We start from the raw sequence: 17,292 nt of genomic DNA on the forward strand, positions 1-17,292 counted from the left end.
AGCATGCACTGGACTGCCCTTTCCATGTGTGGGCATGTGGGAGCCCAGGACTGTCCTGCATATTCACTGGAAATGAACAGAGGCCAGACTGCGGGCTTGAAAGGCAGGCTGTGGGACCCGATGCGTGGGTCCCAGCTCTGCTCCCCACAACTCACCACATAGGTTGCTGTCTCCACTGCCCTCCCGCTTCTGCTGCAGGGGCACTCGATTCTGCTCCAACTCCTGACAGACATAAATGGTCATCTTTGGCCTCACATTCCTGGCAGGAGAAGATAAAATAAATACTAGGTGTGGTGGACCAGGCGCAGTTGTTTCAGAATATTCCAGGATGGAAACAATAGTGGGCAGAACTCGGGGAGGAAGGAAGACAGCGGTGGTGACGCGGAGTGCCTGTCATGGGGTGGCGAATGACCCTCCCAGGCCCCACAGCCTGCCAAGGGGCGCTCTGCCCCAGACCACGAAGCTCAACATACAAGACGTTTTCAGGCAACAATTAGAGCAAGCGCTGTCTGTGGCTTGCTGTGCACCAGGTATTGTTCTCGGAACATGCGTAACTCATTTCATCCTCACACAACTTGCGAGGGAGCTAGGACCACGGCTGTCATTCCACAGCACCTAAGAGGCAGATCTGGGACTCAAACCCAGGCTCTCACTCTAAAACCATGCTGTCCATGTGTGGCTATTCACACTTAAATTCACTAAAGTTAAATACAAATTTTGTCCATGACATCAGCCTTGGTCCAAGTGCTCTACAGCCACACATGGCCAGCACGGCTGCAGAACGTCTCTGCCACAGCAGGAAGGTGTGCAGGATGGCGCTGCTCTGAAGTCTGCCCTGAAACGGCTGCACGATACCATCTGACTGGCCCCAGTCCACAGTTTCCCTCAGGGAGGCAGCAGCTCCGAGCCCAGGACCACACAAGTATCTGAGAACATGGGCAAGGGGCTCAGAGGCCAAGATCCAGAGGCCAAGGCTCTCGTCCAGCCAAGAAGAGGGAGGGACCTCCAGGCAGGGTCTGCGGCAGCCGGCCACATCTCCCACTGCAGTGTCTCACTCCCCTGCTGTGGCCTGTGCCCCTCTTGCCACACTTCCTCCTACACCTGACCCCACACTGCAGGAGCCCTGTCCCCCCAGGTCAGACCACCCGCCATCCAAGAGGCTGAGGTAGGAGCTTCCCACCACATGCCACAGGACATGAGCCTCTGGCTGGTTTCACAGAGAAACCAACACCTACCGGCCTTTGATGGCGTTGAAGAGCCGGATTCCATCTGCGGGACCACAGATCTGGACCAAATCATCTCGGGACATCTTCAGCAAGTCAGCACCTAAGCAGAAAAATGGCGATGCCTGTTACATGGGACACAGAGAAAGGGCTCGTTCCCCAAGCACCGGCAGACCCCATAGCATTGGGGGTAGGGGGTGGGGAAGAGCCAGATGCACCAACTCACAGAGAGAAAATGGCAAAATGCCCAACGGAATCAGAAGATCACAGCCCAGGAACTGCCAGTGCTCACAACAGTGAGTACAACAGAAGCCAAAGGGTCCCCACTGCCTGCCCCGCTTTCTTTTTTTTTTTTTTTAAAGAGACAAGGTCTCACTATATTGCCTAGCCTGGCTGGTCTTGAACTCCTGGGCTCGAGCAGTCCACCTACCTCAGCCTCTCAAAGTACTGGGATTACAGACACGAGCCACTGCATCTGGCCTCTTCTCTCTTTTTTTGACACATAGTTTGTATGCACAGATGTCACCGGCACAGGGCACTGGCCACGTGTGCATCTGTCACTATATGGAAGTAGACGGCTCGCTGGATGCTGACAATCTGAATACACCCCGGGACCCAGCACTGACCGCAAGCAGTGGAACATGACCAGCCTCCTGTAGGCCCCTTGTGCCAGCCACCACCCCTACTCCCACCCAGGGGAGCCACTATCCTGACTTGCTACAGTGCAGACACGTTGTGCGTGTTCTCGGAAGTTTCTCTACGTGGAACTGAACTGTAGACACTCCTCCCGGTCTGGCTTCCCTCTCTCCAAGTCATGTGTGGAATGCAGTCACGGACTGTTCATGCCCGTTATCATCTATTATCATTGTATGTCTGCACCACAATTCACATACCCACTTTGTGTGGATGGGCGCTGTGGGGGATTCTGGTCTGGGCTGTTATAAACAGGCTCTCTGAATGCTCTCATACATGTCTTTGTTCATTACACAGGTGCGTGTCTGCCAGGTCTAGCCCCGGAGAGGGCTGTGGGGCCGTAGGGTGTGTTTGGCTCTGGCAGATACTGCCAGCAGTTTCCCAGACTGTTACATCCATGTATGGTCCCACCAGCAGCATGTGAGGACGGGCCCACATTTAAAGGAACATAGGAAGGCGACTGTCTCATGGGGACAGAAGCGAGCACAGCGTGAGGGCTGCCTTCCCTCAAAGCCCAAGGGGGTCCCCGAGAGCCTGGTCCCACACACTCTCCAAGGTACGAGTATCTCAGCCTCAGCTGAAAGCCTGCCCAAGGCCACGATTCCCACCCCTCTCTTCCCACCACAATAAGATACAGTTTTAGGTACAATTCTATAGACACAATGGCTTCCTTTCCACTGGGAGTAAAAGCCGAAGTCCTTCCACTGTTCTTCCAGGGCCCCCACCCTGTCCATGTCCCTCGGTACCTTTCTGACCTCTCCTTCCCGGGACACTCCACTCCACCTGGGTCCCCTGCTCTGTGACCACACAAGGCAGGTGCCCACATGGTGGCTGACTGCCCTACTTAAGACCACAGCCGGCATTCCTCCCCCTCCTCCACCCAGTCCAGCTCAGGGTCCTCTCTGAACCCCCACCCCAATCACACAGGTCGAACCGCACTGAAATGAGCGGTCTATGCATCTGTACTGACTTCCAGCTACAAGCTCCCAAGGACAGGGTCACTGTGTTTCCCCGCCCAGGGACCTTCCCCCAACAGGCTCTCAGCGGTGCCGAGCTGAGGGTGCGCAGGCGCCATTTCTCTTCCACTGCCACAGATGTCTGTGGAATCCACTCCTCTAGCTGTGGCCAAGCCTTTACTCTGTCACTGTGGATGAGCTCTACTTGCTGGCAAGGCTCACTGCTCAGTTCACCTTTGCACCCCACAATACCTAGCTTGGGACTTCTGTCTGAGAGCCCATCAGGAAGGGCTCTGAAACTTTTTAAAGAAGGAAGAGCCCCCTTTCTGTCTCACCCATGGCTTTACCTTGATCTCCCAGGTCGTGGCTCTGGAGCCAGTGTGAGGAGCAGTATTTGGGTAGGAAAAGCATAAGGGGCCTTACATCACCCTGCCGGGCTAATGGGACTCTTCCTGGGCAGACCAGAGCCCACCATCCCCCGCAGGAGAGGGGATCTTGACCAAGTCACCCAGATGGTCCCCCTAAAGTCACGCTCACCTGGGACCTTCTGGGGACAGCATCTCCTACGTCTAGCACCTGGCCCGGGGCTGCAGCACGTGAGCGAGTGAACCCACACTGCCCTAGGCCTCCCGGCCGAAACGACAGCGCTGCCTGGGTCGAGAGCAAGTCCCGGAAGGTGGCCAGCCTTGCTACATGTTTCCAAGATGCTCACGGGCTTTAAACAGCATGTTTCCAAGATGCTACATGTTTCCAAGATGTTCACGGGCTTTAAACACAATTCAGAGATGCTCACCTGAGAAGCTGGCAAACAGCCGGCAGAACTGCGAGAACCTGTTGCGGTGCAGCCACTGCTGGGCATCCTGGATCGAGGCTGATGGGAGCAGGTGCTGTGGGCAGAGGGGAGAGGCTTGAGATGGCGGCTCAGGGCCCACGAGGGACCGCCAGCCAGAAAGCCCTGCTCAGACACTTACGTCACTGCCCATGGGCAGGGCCTCCACCGGGTGGGTCGGAGAGGTGTTGCTGCAAAGGAAAAGGAACCAGTGATGAGGACGAAGGGGGCTCCCAGGGCCATGGCCAACGTCCCGGCACCCAGCCTGGCACTTTTACTTGCCGTTAGGTGCAGGATTTGTTCTAAGTGGAATGAGTCCTCAAGAATTTCTTGAGTCACAGAAACACAGCAGGAGCCCATGTTCAATCCCTCAAAATCCCTAACTCAGCCTTTTTCAGTGTAGACAGGAAGTTCTGAGAGGCTACACTGCCCCAGTCAACGATACTCCCCTACCCGAGTCATCAGCAGCACATCCCAGGCCCCTGTGGGCTGACCCCTGCTGGTCTTGAACTTGGAGATTCAAGTCCCAGCCCCAGGGAAGGACAGGCTGGACAAGGGCACCCAGCGCCTCAGCACCTGGAAGGCTGCCGCCAAACCCAAGGGTCCTCCACCAAACCCTTTGCCGGGTGGTGACAGGAGAGGGCAGAGGAATCCCACGGCGAGTTATTTTGCAGTGAACAAGCACCTGCAGCTTGACATCTATCCACGAGGAAAAGCATTGTTCTGTTTTCTCCCGAGAGCGGGTGCACAGGCTTCCTCCGGGGCTAGACTGGGGAGGAGGCACAGACCTGAGCACTCTCCAGGTGGATGGCGGTGAAGGCTGCACAACAGTGTGAATGTACTTAATGCCACCAGACTGCACACTTAAAAATGGTCAATTTTGTGTTATGTATATTTCTCCATAATGGGAAACAGAGAGCCTTGCAGGGCTGATCCCCAGACCGGTCATCAGTGAAGACAGCCGCCACTTCTCACCAAGTGTCTACGGGGTGCAAGCATCGTACACTCATTCCTCCCGACCCTGTGTAGAATTCTTACCCTCCTTTTGCAGTAGAGAAACTGAGGCTCAGGGAGGTTAAGGGAGTTACCCCGCAAAAGGCAAAGATTGAAGACTAGGTCTGCCTGAATCTAAACATAACACTGTTTCTGTGTCTACCCCCACTTCCCCGAGGACTCCTTGGTAAAATCAGGTTCACAGACAATCTCGCTTTCTTATTAGAAAAGTTCTGTCTGCCAAACATGGGCTCTGATGAACCTGCAGGCAGAAAACAGGCAGCCTCCCACCCGGCACTCTCCTGCTTCCACCCCTGCTGCCAGCACAGGGCATGCAGAGCCATCACGGTGACCCATGGCCCCGTGCCGTGCAGCCCCCAACAGTTAGGAAACTGCCTGCAGCTCCAGCACTGTCCTGTCACAGCGTCCTCAGGGTCCCTGTGGCCTGTGTGTCTGCAGAGCTGTGTGGGACAGCAAAGAAGCCAGCTTCTGTGTTGTAAGGCCTGAAACCCAAGGCAGAGAGGACCCTAGCCAGACCCCCTCACCCCCACACTCAGTGACCACGCTGGACAAAGAGCCAGGAAGGGCCCCCCAGACAGCTGCTCCCTAAGGCTCCACTGTCAGGAGGGCCATTCTGCCCCAGAGGACACCAGAGGCTGTCTCGGGTGGCTGACCTCATGTACCCTCAAGCCAGTCCTGGTTTCACCAGGTTAAGTTCTGGGCCGCTGCCCCACCCGACAGCGTTTACAGGGGTGTTTCTGAGCACTAAAAGTTGTGTAAATGCTAAAGACAGTTGTGACTGCAACATGAGTTAGCTACTCTGAGACCCAAACAGAAAGGAGAGGAGACCCAGGGAAGGAAGACTAAGAGAGGAAAGCACGCCCGTCTTCATTCCAGGGAACCCAAAGAAAGAAAGGTGTGACGTACCCTTCGCCGAGGCCAAAGCTGTTTGGAGAGCCATTGTAGCTTGGGGATGGGGCGCTGTTCACCTGGTAGGCCACGTCGGGCCACGGAGAGCACTGCAGGAGAGAGCACAGGGCCGAGCTGGCATCTGGAGAGGTGCTGAGTCGTGATCCCCAGGTCCTCCCCAGCAGGCACACACTGACACCAATGCATGAGGCCCCGACCTGTCAAACTGCACTTCCCCAGTACCCACAACGAGCCACGGCCAGGCAGGTTCTGAGGGCCACAAGAAGGAAACCAGCAGAAATGTTTAGAAGTCACCCCTGGAGCAAGGGAAGCGCGCAAGGGGTCTCTCTGGGCTTCCCAGCAGTAACACCAGAGAGGAAACATCACAGTCATGGGATTTTTGAGTCGGTCCAGGAGAGAGAAAAAACAAAACCGGCCGGTTGCTCAGAAACAGCTTTTCCCGGGAGAGACAAATTCGTGTAAATGTCTGTTATAGGGAGTGCTGAGCCACAGGCAACTTCCAAACAAAAAAATAAGCAGTAAGAGTCAGTATTACAACCTGCGCTATTTGCAAAAAGAACCTGCCGACAGGGGCAAAGGTCCTTGCGCAATCACCAAAAGCAGCTCCTCTCAGTGAGATTCGACCATGCTCATTCCATTTGAGACATTCTGCTAGGGGCTACGGGAGATCCACAAACATGAAAGACGTGATCCTTGCCCTCAAAAACATTCTACTATGGAAGCCAAAAACAAATGCATGTGGAGTCTCCCAAAGGAAGCAAGGATGTACAGGTTTTGCCTGCTGGAGAAAGTCCATCCAGCAGAAAAAGTTCCTCTCTTCCCTTGCCCGCAATGATGCCTCTTCAGAGGGGGCCAATTTGAAGCATTCCTGAAGATTTACTATCACCCACCAAACTACAGTGTTGGTCAATATTTAAGTGTTGTGAGTGTGGGTTCGAATTTGTTGGTGCTAAATCCTACAGCCCAAGGAGGAAAGCTGAACAGCCGATAGAAGAGGCAGCCAGTGCCTCCCAGGGTGGCCTTTCAACTAGACTGCACTGTGGCAAGGGCTCGGACAGACCTGGCAAGCGGCTCACCAGGACCTCTCTTCCCAGGGGCAGTCAGCAGAGGAGGGGAGAGGTTGAGGCTCAGTTAGGGAGAGAATGGTTTCAGGAGGTGGGGACACTGGGCAGTGGCACCAGCACAGGCATGAACCAAGTATGGGAAGAAATTAGTCTGGCCTCTCATCCATAAATGCAGTCCTTGCATCCTGCCACTCCTTTGCGGGCTGAGGGGGAGGCAGGTGACTGACCTTCAGTCAGATAAAATGCCAGTGCACATCTGTCTGACCACAAAATTAGCTTGTACACTACCTTGTTGCAAATACCCTTCTGCATGTACACACACACACATACAGACAGCTGCTCGTCAGCCAAGACCGGGCCACCATTCTCTTAGACGCTCCAAGCCTCACCCCTAACAGCCTTAATGCTACCATGGCCAGCAGGGGCCTTACCCACGTGAAGGGCCTTCTGAGGAAGTCCAATTACTCAATGAACAAATAGCACCATCAATTAGTTAGCCTGACTGCAGAACACAGTGGGAAAGAGTCACACAAAAATTCCCAGTAAAAAAGGAGGCACTAGCTGCAACTCGGAAAGGGAAGAGGTTAGGTACAGTGGCTCACGCCTGTAATCCCAGCACTTTGGGAGGTCAAGGTGGGCACATCACTTGAGGTTAGGAGTTCAAGACCAGCCTGGCCAACATGGTGAAACCCCATCTCTAATAAAAATACAAAAAAATTAGCTGGGCGTGGTGGCGCATGCACGTAATCCCAGGTATTGGGGGAGGCTGAGGCAGGAGAATCACTTGAACCCAGGAGACCGAGGTTGCACTGAGCCGAGACTGTGCCACTGCACTCCAGCCTGGGCAACAGAGTGAGACTCTGTCTCAAAAAAAAAGAAAAAAAAAAAAAAAAGAAAAAAGGGAAGAGGAAGAACAAGCTCCTCAGGAGTTCCCATGGACATATGGAGAGTTGGAGCAGGCTGGCATTGCTGTCCGGGTTAACAGAAAATACAACCAGGCAGCAAAATAACAAGTGCCGACACCCTCCAACCCAGAGATCCCACTGAGAAAGGAAACCTGCCGACTGCTTCCCGTGTGCAGACCTTCACGTGCATATTCACTACACCACTGCCTGAAACTCCAAGAGCTCAGAAACGACCCCGCATCCACCAATAGGCCATCACACACGACGGCACGCAGCTGGGTAAGGAACTAGAAAGCTGTAGGGATCAGGCACCAAGATAAGCTAATAATGGAAAAAAGCAAGGTGTGTCTATGTACACTGTTGGTGTATAAATGCAGGCATGGGGCAAACATGTGTCTACACTGGCTTCCCCTGCAGACAAAGTTGGGCCAGATGCACAAGGTTTCTGACCTGGAGGGGAGAAACCACGAGGCAGGGATGGCACTGAGAGGGATATTTTCTGTTGTACACTCTCTCGTACCTTTGGAATTTAAAACCATGTGAATACATTACCTACTCAAAAACACAAAGGAACCTAAATTGGTAAAGCACAAATGCGTTCAAAGGGAGCAGAGCTGGAAGTTATTTCTGAAATGCCTCCCGGGCCACTGGGTCTTATCAGATGGACACGAGCTCCAGACACTGGAACCTACCACAGCGGAGTAAGCACTCTCAGAAGCAGTCAGCCAAGATGGGCCATTTTCCAAGAATCTCAGCCAGCAGCCCTGCGCCGGGTGCAAGGCCCTTGGAGGCTCTGTCGCCGCACCCCGCCGGCTCACCTCTGTGAGGATGGTGGTTTCATAGGACGGCTGGTATTTCTCCTTCTCTTGGGCAGTTCTTTTCTCCATCTTCTCCCGGTCAGTCTTCTGTTTCCGATCGGCTCCCTTTGGCTGCAAGCACAGAGTACAGAGTCCAATTAGTCCCAAACTGACAGAGGCAGCAGCCCCCAAGCCCTCTCCTGCTTCCCACCTCACCCGGGGCCCCAGGGCGCAGGAATTCAGGGGCAGGACAGCACCTATCTCCCCTCCCATTCCGCCTGTTTCCCCACCTGAGGAACTCGGAACCTGCCACGGGTCCTGCACTCTGCTGCTCAAGGGGAAAAGACTGTTTCCCATGGCCACTCGCTTATGAAAAGGAACCCTGGGGACCCACAAGGAATCCTAGTGCATTCCTCGGGTTACCCAGGGAGAGCAGTCGAAAGTGGAAGAAGTACAGGCTGCTGGTCTGGATTTAGTCTGTGCTTGCAACCTGAGAAATCCTGGCCATAAGCGGAAGGCCTCCTTACCCTCCACGCTCAGGACACCTGCTGAGCCCCAGCTTACACTCTGTCTGCAGGGGAACGTCTCCATCCAGAGAGAGAGCCTGACAATCGCGGGTGCTTTGCAAACTGTGGCAACTTTCGAAGGGTGTGTAGGCCTCACGCCTACTATTATTCCCTTCATTTACAGAGTGGGAAACTGAGGCTGAAGGGGTTCACCAGGATGGGAGAGGATCCAAGTGAGAGTGGCCAGGTGAGCTGCATCGCAGGCTGGCCCCGCAGGTACCACCATGGGGGGCCTTCTCCACCTCGCTATGTAGTCTCCTGAGCATTTGCATCTTATGAGCTCATGCCTACTTGGCGAAGTCAGATGTAAAGACTCCGAGCAGCGCTGGAACCGAGCAGTTTTACTACGCACACAGCAGGCTACGTGTGGTGGGCAGATGATGAAAACAGTAGTTCAAGCTCAATGGCACCTTGAGGGATTTTCATTCCAGGGGGCACCTTTCTCAGGCTATGGCTTTTGGCTCCCAGATTAAGGGTTTTTAGGGAGCATCTCTTAGAGCAGTGGTCCTCAACCTCCAGGCCACAGACTGGTGCCGGTCCCACGGCCTGTTGGGAACTGGGCCCCACAACAGGTGAGCAGCAGGTGAGTGAGCAAAGCTTCATCGTCATCTTACTGTGAAGTAAATACCTCACAGTACTTACAGCTGCTCCCCACTGCTCACATTACCGCCTGAGCTCTGCCTCCCGGGTCAGACCAGTGGCGGCATTAGATCCTCAGAGGAAGGCAAAACCTTTTGTGAACTGCACCTGCAAGGGATCTAGGCTGTGTGCTCCTGAGGAGAATCTAATGCCTGATGATGGGTCACTGTCTGCCCTCACTCCTATATGAGACCATCTAGTTGCAGGAAAACAAGCTCAGGGCTCCCACTGATCCTGCATTATGACGAGTTGTATCATCATTTCCTTATATATTACAATATAATCATAACAGAAATAAAGTGCACAATAAATGTAACGCACTTCAGTCATCCTGAAACCATCCCCCTCTCTTCTGTGGAAAAACAGTCTTCCACAAAACCAGTCCCGGGTGCCAAAAAGGTTGGGGCCCCGCTGCCTTGGAGTGATGCCTGCCCTGGATGAAGCAGGATGGCAGAGGTCACACAGGGATGTGAGTAACAGATCCAGCATCCTGGGAGAGAGTGGGGCGTGTGGCAGCCATACTCCCACGACTTGGCCTCCCTGCTCCACCTCCAGCTCCTGTCCCTCAGGAGACTCCTCCTCCCTGCACAGAGGGTACAGGCAAGGCGGGGTTGTAGCCAGACCATGGCAGAGCCTGCATGCGGGGCACGCATTGGGCCTTGATGAGGCCTGGAGGGAGCTGGTTGCTCAGAGAGGAGCCCTGCCTTTCCCTTCAGAGACCCTGACACCCCACACAGAGTCCCAGGGAGTGGCTTCAACAAGCCAGGCTTCCAAGTAACTGGGGTGACTGGCAGAGGGAGGGGTGACAAGCAACTTGGCTCAGCTCAGCCTGGCTTGTGCATACCAGCTGCATCTGTTATGTGAGTGGGGGCAGGCAGGTGGGAGGATACCTCAGGCATTCCTAGGGCCAGTTTTGGGCTCCTGCCTAGGGGCTCCTGCCACCCCTACTCTCTGCAGGAGATGTCAAGGCCTTCCTTGGGGCACTGAGACCAGGCAGCTTCCAGCCCGACTCCCCAAGCAATGCCTGGCATGGGTTGAGGAGCCTGGTAGACAGAGCCCCCGCTCCTAAGCTTGACCCAAGTTATAGGAGGGGTACACAGGGCACCCCATGGGGGTGGAGATGCCACTTCACTTCTCTCCTACTGCCCAGCACAGCGTCCCCTCAGGGAACACACCGTGAGAGCAGCAGAACTAACCTGACATCCCTGGTGAGGGAGTGAACCGCTACCTGACAGGGGCCAAGGCTGGCAGAGACGCGGTCTGTACATGAGGGGAAGTGGTAGTTAGAGCAACAGTGAACCGTAGGCTAGGCAAAGACCACAGCACACAGCCATGCAGGTGTCCAGGATCATCAGATCCCGGAGCAGGCAGTGATACCACAGGGCTGCCACGCCCACTGCTTGGTGGACATGGTCGGCAGAATAATGGTTCCCAAAGATGGCTGTTTGCTAATCCCCAGAACCTGTGAATATGTCACCTAACATGGCAAACGGGGAACTGAGGTTTCAGATGGAATTAAGATTGCTACGCAACTGATATAATAGGAAGACTATCCGGGATTAACCGCATGGTCCCATGTAATCACAGCATCCTTACAAAAGGAAGAGGGAGGCAGACGAGGAGGTTGGGGCTGCCATGTGAGAAGAACTCAGCCTGCTCCTGCTAGCTCTGAGGACAAAGGAAGAACCATGAACCTAGAAATGGCTTTAGAAGCTGGAAAAGGCAAGAGCCCCGCCCAGAGCATTGGGAAAGGAACACAGGCCCGCTGACACCTTTAGCCCAGTGAGGACTGTTCCAGACTTCTGACTGCCAGCACCGGAAGATAATAAATGTACACAGTTTTAAGTCAAAATTTGTGGCCATTTGTGACAGCAGCAATAGGAAACAAGCAGAGCAGAGGAGCACAGCTCCCCTTGGAGGCCACTGCTCTGCCAGGAAAGACGAACACACATCCCTCCTGCCACTTCTGCCTCCCACTTGGGGCAGACATCACTGACTAACCAAGGCGTCCCAAACCACGGAGCTGGGCCAGGGCCTCAGAACCCTGTGCCCACAACTCTCAGGCAGCCTGGCTGTGTGGTCTCCTGAGTGCAGACTCCATCAGCTCCTCCTCAGCTCCCTCTCCTGCAGCTGTGATGGTGATGGTGTCCCCAGATCACGGCCCAGTGCTCACTGTGGCCCAGGCTCTGTGAGAAATGGCACCATCCCTGTCTCCAGGGTTGCCCCCAGGTTTATGGTTCTACCCGTGGGCATTTATTCCCACTTCCATTCCAAGCATGGGTGTTCCACGAGCCCGTGCCTTCGGCCTGGGGGAAGATCAGCACACACCCAGCTTTCTAAAGGGTCCTGTCTAAAGCAACTGCCTCTTGGGTCTCCAGACCCAGAAGATGGAACTTTCTCAGCAGGCTCCAAATGCACTTGAATGTGAAACAAGAGGAAGCTGGAATAAGCATCAGGGCTGGTTACTCAAGGCAATTCCGGCCCAGGAGGTGGGTCCACTACTTCTCCGCAGACACCTGCTAGAGCGGCCCCAGCAGACAGGGCCTATAGGGGCTGGGGACTGTGGGGCTGGGGCCTGCTTGGACATGGGTTGCTCTCACGCCCCGAGAATGATGCAAGCTCATGCAACCCTCCACATCTCCCTGAGGCTACACAGGACACTGAGCTGTATCGCTGGCTACTGTCTTCAGAAAATAATCAGTCCAGATTGAAGAGATGGAAAACAGTGACAGGCGACTGTAGGGAATGAAGCAAGGAAAGAAAAGGGAGGCGGTCCCCCTGAAAATGTTTCTCTAACAGGCAGTCACTGCAAAGAGATGGCTTCAAGTCCTAAACAGGAAGATCCGAGGCCAGGCCTCCAGCAGGGAGGGACTCTTGCTTTGATTTTTAAGGAGAATCCAGACATGAGCACCTGTGGGCTACTATAATGTGCTTGGGAGAAAAAAAGCTAAAATGTACAAATCCAATCATTCTTATAGAGTAGCACCGAGGACCGACAGCCAGGACGGACATCCACGCCGATGCTTCTGCCAGAAGCTGAGTGGGTGCCACAGGTGAAAATATGCCCCCAGCAGGACAGCAGCAGCCTGTGGTGCCTGGACTTACAGCTTGTGCGCATTAGGAGTCCAGGTAGAAGCCATGTGCTCAAGGGATGCTGCGTTCCTTGCCGGGCCTCTAAGAGGAATCTCCAGGGTCTCTGCGGGTGAATGTGACCACAGGCCAGGCCAGCAGCAGGGCAGGGCAGAGCCTGCGAAGCCATCCTACCTTGAACACCTTGATCTGGCAGCTGGCTGAGTGCAGGTGCTCCGTGTACTCTCCATTCTCATTCTGCTTAAATGTGTCAATCTGGACTCGAAAGGGCACTCCCTTCTCGCCCCCGTGCTTCCTGGGGGTGAATTCTGTGCTGATGCAGTGTACCTGGGAGGAGAAATGTTGCGCAGGTGGCAAGGCAGCACCGAGCAGAGCCCTGGATCCCCCAAGCGCCCCCTCTATGTGGAGGCGTCCCTCCCTGCTTGGTCAGTGCAGGCCTGCCTCGACCTTCCTGCTCTCCCGATACTCTGTCCACTCCATCAGGCTAGTGGCCTCCCTGCTCCCCTGCCTGCAAAAGACACACATCCCCACTTTTGTCTCTTTACTGTGGAGGCCCTGCCTGACCAGTTAAGTCCCCACCACTCCCCAGGTCACTGACCCCAATTGACCTCAACCTAACTCCTCACCCAGATTCCTTTCCCTTGGCAAATCCTAGACGGAGGGCAGGGACCACAGCACAGCCCTAACCCCTCTCTAATGTCCTGGTGTCCAAGCTACTCGGGCCAGGCTGGAAGCATAACCAGAAGGCTGGAACCATTTCTGTATTTCTGGTAGGTTCCTACTACATAAATGGACTCGATATCAATGTATTGCTATAATACTGCAATAATATTATAAGAATCCAATATATAATTGTAATAATAACAATGTAATAATAATTTTTAAATATATTAAGAATATTGTAATTGTTAAAAAAAAAAAAGAGAGAGAGACAAAGAAAAGATTGCTAACTTTTACTGAGTGATTCCTAGGGACCGGGCAGTGCTAACAGCTCTATATTCATTATCTGATCTGTAAGATGGGAGGTTAGAAAACTAAGAGGCTCAGAAAGGGAGGAGACTTGCTCAAGGACACACAGCAAGCGAGAGAGCCGGGATCAAGCCAGAACTACAACCACAACAACATAGTCACATCCTTCACCACCTTGATCTCACGTGGCATGTAACAAAAGGCTGGATCCACACCAGCGCTTGATAACAAAATAATTCATTCAACGATAGAAACTATAATAGAAAACATGTTTACTTTCACATGATTTATGTTGGGAAATACTCATGTATAAAGCTTATATATTCTTCGGGCAAAACCCAGATAGAATTCGAAAACCATCCCCACTCTGTTCCCTAAATATGGACCAACCAGCTCTGTGACTCTTCGCAACACTCATTCTCTCTCTCCTGCAGTTTCCTTCTCAGTGACAGGGAGCAGAAGCTCATCCAGACCCTTCCAGATGGGTTAGTTTTGAGAAACTGCAAGCAGGCCACCCCGAAGGCTAGGTCTTCCCCTGGAGGGCAAGCTCCCTGTGGCCCACCTGGATGAATGCAGAAGCTCTCTTCGCAGGATCCCACAAAAACTCCACTGCATTCAGCTGGGTCGGGCTGGCCCTGGGGTCCAAGATACCAACAGACAGTGGAATATCTGCATACACACACACACATACAGAAAGTGCAATTGTCAGCCTCTCCCAAATACTTAGGGAAGGACCCCTGTTACAGGTCCCAATTCCTTCACCCCAACGTGAAATGCCGAAAGCTCTGAAAAAGTTTTGCGTAACTTACTGGACGGAAAGCCTGACCTGAACCACAGGCACTGTGTCGTCTTCACCCCATTATATATGAACCGTCATTTTATTTTGCTACAGAAATATGACCGTGCTTGGCTGCCTGTTGGAGATGTTCCCTAATGCTCTGGGTACACACACCGTATTGTCATTCTAGCTTCTGAATTTCAAAACCCACCTGGCCACAAGGATTATGGGCAAAGGACTGTGGGCCAGTCCCTGAGGCCCCAGAATTCCATTTCCATTGCCGATCTATCTCTGTGATGCTCACGGTTATCTTCAACACTTATCAAAATCCTTTAAGGCACCATCCTTCCGCAAAGCCTTCCCGGAACTCCCTGTAAGCAGGTCTCTCAATTCCACAGACCTTTCTTTTCCACTGAAAACGGGTACTCCTTGAGGGCAGGACCCAGTGTATGGCCAGCTCTGCAAGCTCCCGTGGGGTTTTACACAGAGCAAGTGCGAGCTAAAACGCCTTCTCGGCGTAAGTCCCAGTGGCATCCAGGAAGAACCCAACGTGGCGTGGGTGCCTCGAGCCTTGCCTGGCCTCTCCCGGCCAGGAGACTCACCGATGTCCAGGATCCGGTCTCCCGGCCGGCTCCACCGCCAGCCCTCCAGCTGCTGGTGCTCCGTGTACTGCAGCCGGCGGTCATGGAAGACCACGCGGATGATGCTCTGGGGAGGGAGGCCAGCAGGGGAACAAGTGACCGTGGGGGCCAAGAGGAACCCACCTCTTTTCCCTGAGCCACAGCAAACCCTCCCACCTTTGAGGCCCCTCCTCCTGGAGTTTCCTTTCCCAGTTCTCAAGCTTCGCCCACTATCCCCTCCTCAGATCCCAGTAACACTTAACAACAGCAACAACAGTGATGACTACAATTTGTCCCAGTATTACTAAATGCTTTGTGTTTATGTCTAATTTATTAACCCTTTTGTGCAGATGAGCAAACTGAAGCTCAGAAAAGTTAAACGCTGCCAACCCATCTAATCCCCACCTGGGCAACAGGCTCCAGAGAAGCCAAACAGGGGCTGTCTCACCATTGAGGGCTGAGCTGAACCTGGCCTCTCCCTAACCTTCCAGCTCGTGCCCAACTCCAGCAAGCCCAGGTGCCCAGACCCTAATCAGGCCTCTCTCCCCGAGGCGGTGAGAACAGCCTGTGGGGCTTACCTTGACATATTTTGTGTTCAGATCTTGAAAGTCGCCCAGCTTCCGATTCTCCAATAGTCGGATTTCGTAAGACTGACCTGGATGGGGGTTAATGGGACATTTTCCATTTCTGAGTGTTCCTAAATTTGGGGTTCATCCAGCTAGCAGCCTTCTCAATACCCTCAGTGCTCATCCAGGCCTCAAGGCCCTGGGGAGCAAAGCAGAGAAGAGAGCCCATGGCCAGCCCAGCTCACTGTCTGGACTGACATCAGTCTGTCCACCCCACCTGGTCAGGCTAGGATACCCCAGGCAATACACCGTGTGACCTACTAAAGACAGCACCGCTACAATGTTCAAAGAAACAGAATCCAGGAAAATACAGTTAGCATTACAATCTCTGAAAACTAACTCATATGTCTTTACAAATCCCCCAATATATCAGGATAGAGAACACAGCTACTGAAATTCACATTACAGGGTAAATAACCAACCACAGCCTTTCTGAGAGCAGGTTTGAAGGAACGAAGAAGCCTGTTAAACATTGTCTCTAATGGGAGAATGCAAAGTATGTTCCCCAGTTAAAAGAATTCCATGCATTTGAAAGGGTATGGAAATTATATTCAGGGACATATAACCAGCACAGGCTGGACAAAGAATATAAATGGAAAAAACATCCATCCATAATAACAGAACATTTAAAAACATCTATGAAATCTGAAGGAAACTACACACATTTTATTGAAATATAAAATATACCACGAATAAACAGGACACACTGTGCTCCCAGAAGGGAAGACTGTTATATATGTATCTCTCAAATGATGTCAATTTTCCCAAAATTAAATGTTGAACTACAATTTTACAAGACTCTAGCATATATCGCAACTTAATAAAGGGTGTTTTACAAACAATACAATAAATCATTTAATAATTGGTATTGGTATATCTAATTAGCTTTTTAATTTTTTATTTTTAATAATTACAGACTCTTAAGAAGTTATAAAAATATGGCCAGGCACGGTGGCTTACACCTGTAATCCCAGCACCCAGCTGAGGCAGGTGGGATCACTTGAGGTCGGGAAGTTCGAGACTAGCCTGACCAATATGGTGAAACCCTGTCTCTACTAAAAATATAAAAATTAGCTGTGGTGGCGTGCGATTGTAGTCCCAGCTACTCAGGAGGCTGAGACAGGAGAATCACTTGAACCCAGGAAGTGGAGGTTGCAGTGAGCCAAGATTATACTACTGCACTCCAGCCTAGGCAACAGAGCGAGACTTGGTCTTAAAAAAAAAAAAAAAAAAAAAAGGACATTAAAGTCCTGTGTACCTTGTGCCAGCATCCCCCATTGCAGCATCTGATGGAACCATGGTACATTATCAAAACTGCAGATCTCACTTCAATTTCTCTGGGTTTTGCATGTTCCCTCTCTTTTTCTGTAGGCTTATATGTGTATAGATCTATGAAATTTTATCACATGTGGAGACTAGCTGTTTCTTTCCGAGTGTAGATCCTCACAGCAAATATCAAAACAAGTTATCATTAGATGAAAAAGTCAATTTCTTGTGGAGGAATAGGGAAGATGTTCATCAAAGAATACAAATTCCCATTAGACAAGAGGAATAAGTTCAAGAGATCTATTGAACAACATGGTGACTATTGTTAATAACAATTAATTGTATTCT

At 52.4% G+C, this 17,292-nt stretch overlaps 1 protein-coding gene across 1 annotated transcript in view; it reads right to left on the reverse strand.

The window, feature by feature from the left end:
- TFCP2L1 (transcription factor CP2 like 1) overlaps nucleotides 1-17,292 on the reverse strand; it is a 71,333-nt gene that overhangs the window by 17,914 nt on the left and 36,127 nt on the right. Inside the window, exons 3-12 of the mRNA XM_010376431.2 lie at nucleotides 15,631-15,707; nucleotides 15,035-15,140; nucleotides 14,217-14,323; nucleotides 12,860-13,012; nucleotides 8,412-8,522; nucleotides 5,622-5,713; nucleotides 3,844-3,892; nucleotides 3,666-3,759; nucleotides 1,236-1,326; nucleotides 156-259 (exon numbers count right to left, since the gene is read on the reverse strand). Coding sequence (XP_010374733.1) covers nucleotides 156-259; nucleotides 1,236-1,326; nucleotides 3,666-3,759; nucleotides 3,844-3,892; nucleotides 5,622-5,713; nucleotides 8,412-8,522; nucleotides 12,860-13,012; nucleotides 14,217-14,323; nucleotides 15,035-15,140; nucleotides 15,631-15,707 — 984 coding nt within the window. The remainder of the gene's footprint in view (nucleotides 1-155; nucleotides 260-1,235; nucleotides 1,327-3,665; nucleotides 3,760-3,843; nucleotides 3,893-5,621; nucleotides 5,714-8,411; nucleotides 8,523-12,859; nucleotides 13,013-14,216; nucleotides 14,324-15,034; nucleotides 15,141-15,630; nucleotides 15,708-17,292) is intronic.

Source organism: Rhinopithecus roxellana, chromosome 14 (genome assembly GCF_007565055.1).
Source record: "Rhinopithecus roxellana isolate Shanxi Qingling chromosome 14, ASM756505v1, whole genome shotgun sequence".
Classification (NCBI taxonomy): domain Eukaryota; kingdom Metazoa; phylum Chordata; class Mammalia; order Primates; family Cercopithecidae; genus Rhinopithecus; species Rhinopithecus roxellana.